This window comes from Polyodon spathula, chromosome 9 (genome assembly GCF_017654505.1).
Source record: "Polyodon spathula isolate WHYD16114869_AA chromosome 9, ASM1765450v1, whole genome shotgun sequence".
NCBI lineage: Eukaryota > Metazoa > Chordata > Actinopteri > Acipenseriformes > Polyodontidae > Polyodon > Polyodon spathula.
The window spans coordinates 42,077,854-42,082,128 of NC_054542.1; the positions used below are offsets into that span (position 1 = coordinate 42,077,854).

General features: G+C 36.1%; 1 protein-coding gene across 1 annotated transcript; it reads left to right on the forward strand.

Annotated features, from left to right (window-relative positions):
• Positions 1-482: 482 nt before the first annotated feature.
• On the forward strand, positions 483-3,211 carry LOC121321123 (2-oxoglutarate receptor 1-like). Its single transcript, XM_041260026.1, has 2 exons — positions 483-583; positions 1,174-3,211. Exon 2 carries the CDS (start codon positions 1,184-1,186, stop codon positions 2,171-2,173), a length of 990 nt encoding a protein of 329 aa, XP_041115960.1. The 5' UTR covers positions 483-583; positions 1,174-1,183; the 3' UTR covers positions 2,174-3,211.
• Positions 3,212-4,275: the final 1,064 nt, after the last annotated feature.

Below are 4,275 nucleotides of genomic sequence, written 5' to 3' on the forward strand. Positions count from 1 at the left end.
GTGTGTTCGGTGAGTGGAGAACGGGATTGGAGACAGAAGTAATTATAATCGTATTAAGAAAAATAGAAGCTCACCGTGTTTTGTCTGTATAGTCCGTTTTGTTTTTCTCTTTTGTTTTGGCGAATGTGCCGTGTCCTGTGTTTTTGTTTTGTTACAAACCTTTTATTTACTGTCTGTTCACTCATTAAACACTGAGAGAAACCATTCGCTCAGCTCCACCAAACTCCACCTTTCTCTTGTTGTTTATTTCCTGGCTCTGGTCTGACGCCACCCACACCTCCCCACCTTAATGAGACTGTTATGGTCTATTTGTTATGGTCAGATAGATTTTTGTATAATGAAGCGCACATAAAAGTAAAAAAAATAAATAAAATAACAGAAAGGGAACTCTTATGCCAGTCTGATTGAATGAATTGTTTGCTAAATTCTTCTTCTGCAATTCCTAAACACTTCCACTTAACAGAAAGTCCTCCCTTGTCAACCTATGTGGGCGTGTAAAGAACACAATACATAACCCCCTGAGAGCCTTTGAGGAAACCACTGGATAAAACAGACCAGAAGCAACTCATTGTGTAGCAATACTGTAAGTAGCACCTCTTCTTTTATACTAAAGGATTACATGGCTAGATTATTGAACAGGAAACCTGTCTGTTCAGGAAATAGAGTAAATGGGAGCAGAGTCACCTTTATATGTTCTTTGGATATATAAATGAAAGATGGAAAAAGGGCACTTCTATCTATCTTTTAGGAATTCCTTTTTTCAATCTTTGCTTCCATCTCTAGGAATCTGTTATTCTGACTGTCTATCTCACATGGACATGTGATAACATTAAATAGAACAGGTTGTTTTTTTAAAGAATTTAATGCTGTAAACAATGTGTTAAATGAAAAATGCAATTGTGAATAAATTAACACAGAATAGCTGTAATAAATCAGAATATTCATATTTCTTGGTTATCTGGTTTTTTTTTTTTTCCCATTAGGAAAGCGAGTTAACTTGGTACAGTAGATAATATCCTTTGTTTTGTAATATTTAAAAGTGTATGTAACTTCTATCCTGCAAAGCAAATTTGTGTTGAGCACCAGGAAAGAATGAATAATGAGGGGATTACAAAAGAGGAATATTGTTTACGGAAAGTTATTTACAAACTCTGGCTCTGTATTTCCTTACAGAATTCGTGCCATGGAAGGCAATGCTTCAGACAGCGCTTCAACTTATAAACCTGCTCCCAACTGCACCAACGTTGATACTCTAATGAAGAGGTATTATCTCCCAGCAATGTATTGTATAATATTCATTGTGGGCTTATTGGGAAACCTGTTCGCCATCACAGTATATCTGGTCAAGATGAGACCATGGAAGAGCAGCGGCATCATCATGTTTAACCTTGTGGTAACAGATTTTCTGTATATGTTGACTCTGCCGTTTTTGGTATACTATTACACCAATGGCGATTCCTGGACCATGGGAGATTTCATGTGCAGGTTTGTGCGCTTCGCTTTTCACTTCAACCTCTACGGGAGCATCCTGTTCCTCACCTGCCTCAGTGTCTTTCGCTACGTCGCCATTGTCTACCCCTATCGAACTCAGGAGGTGCAAAAGAAACGGTGGGGCATCCTTCTTTGCACCATTGTCTGGGCAACTGCAGCAGTGGCAGTCACCCCCATGACGACAATGATCTCTCTGGTTGAATTGCAGAATGTTATGCAATGCTTAGATTTTGCGAGCAATGACTTGGAAACAGTTTGGTGGTATGGCTGGCTTTTGACAGTGCTGGGGTTTCTTGTACCCTTAGCGATTGTATGCATGTGCCACTTCAGCATTGTACGGGCACTGAACACAGGGCCTCACACTCAGAGTGAGTGCAGGATAAAGGCCCGACGTCATGTCGTCCTCATCATTGTTGTGTTTGTGCTGTGCTTTCTGCCTTTTCATATATCAAGAGCCATCCGGGTGGAAACCAGGAGACCTGAGTTTGACTGTCTTGTGATGAGGCGAGCTCATGCAGCATACATCTTCTTTAGGCCAGTTGCAGGACTGCACACTTTTTTCAACTTAGCTTTGAATACAACTGCTGTGGATCAGTTTCAGAAAGCCTGTGCTGAGCTTTTCAATTGCTTCCGTTGTGAATCAAAACGCAAGGAAGTTTGCAACGTGGCTGTCATTTCATAAATCCGACAACCCTTCATAAATGTATATGTATACAATTTAAAAAGACTGTTTGGATAACTTTCAAGAAGTAATATTGAGGTTTTTCTGTTTATGAACTCTGGGATATATTATTCTTATTAGTGCAATTACTGTGAATCAAAACTAGTTTGTATCTTATGTTAAAGCAAATGTTGAAACCATGTTAACCAACTTTTGGTGATGCCAGCAAGCTAATGATAAAATGATAAGCACAACACAATGATACAATGCCTTGAGACCAAGGGTTTAGCTTTAGATTAATGTAAAAAAGTTGGTCACTTAATGAATGCTGATCAAACTCCATCTCATGGGATTTCTAGATCCAAGGTATGATTTAAAAACATATATGTATTTAAAATGTACAGCATGCAGTTCACCTTACCTGCAGTGTAACACGTATATTTAGAGAAATGAAAAATCTTTATCAATGTCTTGATCAATTCAATACAACTGTACATTTCATTTTATTACTACTCTTAACTGTAAAATATATATAGATTTATGATGCTCTAAAAAAAGTTTTAAGACGGGACTTGACTATATAACAAAGTGCCACTTTACATTAACTGTCAGTAACTGCAGTGTGACCGGATTTGTAGTTCTTAGTAATTGCATTATATACAACCACATGTGTAATTACAGTAAAATTACAAACAACAATAACATGTGTCACTTAGTAAACACATTGTTGCATTGTAACCATATGTGTCAGTACTGTGTTACTGTAGTGTAGATGCTGTGCAGTAACACTTCATTTAAAGTGTTTGCCAGTAAAGACATTGAATTATTTATCAACAGCCTCATTTAAATATCACAGCCATCATTTATTAGGTTTCCTTTATAAAAGACAAACACATTATGACAAACTTTAATGTTTTTTTTGCTATTTATTTTTGAACTGTCAAACGTATTTCAAACACAGTCATTAATATAACACTATTAAAACATGCAATGTACATTCACCAGTATGTGTCTGTCTGTAATATAAGACAATGTGAGACTTATTTGAATTATTTGTTTCCCCAATACATGCACATTTTCCTGTACTGTAATACATATTGCAATGAGACATGGTTTTATGTGTTTTTTTATTTTTTATAAATGTTTAATAGATGTATTGTTTACTGGTATTAAAAATGTCATTAATCTATATTTTTTTACATGTAACTTTATCCAATTTAAATAATTAGCTAGTCTATAAACTAGACTCTTTTCCTGCCTTTTCCTGTTTTTTATATATATATATATATATATATATATATATATATATATATATATATATATATATATATATATACTGTATATACACACATGCATGCGTTTATGTATGTATGTATTGTATACTGCACACTAGGGAAGATTCTTTAATTGTTATTTGAGCCAGGATTAGAATCCTCTGGCTCTAGTTTAATTAGAAACAGCTGTCAATAATAAAGGAGGCAGGTGTATATAAGCAGGTCACAATGTTTGGTCTGGTGTCTGCTTTAAAGCCTGAAGGAAGCCTGTATGATCAGACCTGAAAAGGCAAAGTGTATTTGTTTTTATTTAGCTGTCTGGTTATAGGTAAAAACTGAGAAAAGTTTAGTTTAGCACTACTTGAGGAGTTAGGCTTTTGTTTGTTTATTTTGTTTTGTATGATAATAAATATACAGGCACTGCCCTGTTTCCACCCTATCTGCTGCTGTGAGAGTTCATTTTTACAAGAAGACAGTGTTAAAGGTCCTGAAGCATGGCAAAGCACACCCCACTTTGCTACAGTATGTATGTATGTATTTACAGTACGCATGCGTGTGGATAAGTATGTGTGATTGTTACACTTGTACACATCATTAGGCTGATTTGAGAATATAAAAAGACTACATTCCAAGATAAAACAACAGAACACACTAAATCAGAATTAATTTGGTCAGCCTCCAGAGACATGCTTTAAAAGAGATTTTGCTTTTCACAATCTCACCCTGAGTTTGCACAGTTGCAGTAAAGTTGCAGTGTGTTGTGGGATGCAGGAGAGGAGGGAGGGTTGCAGTGTGTGGGTGTAAGTGTCAGTTTAAATGGTGGATGTGCAATATTCTGACTGATACATC

Coding starts and splice junctions, on each gene's coding strand:
- LOC121321123 (XM_041260026.1), top strand. CDS start 1,184: ATGGAAGGCAATGCTTCAGACAGCGCTTCAACTTATAAACCTGCTCCC.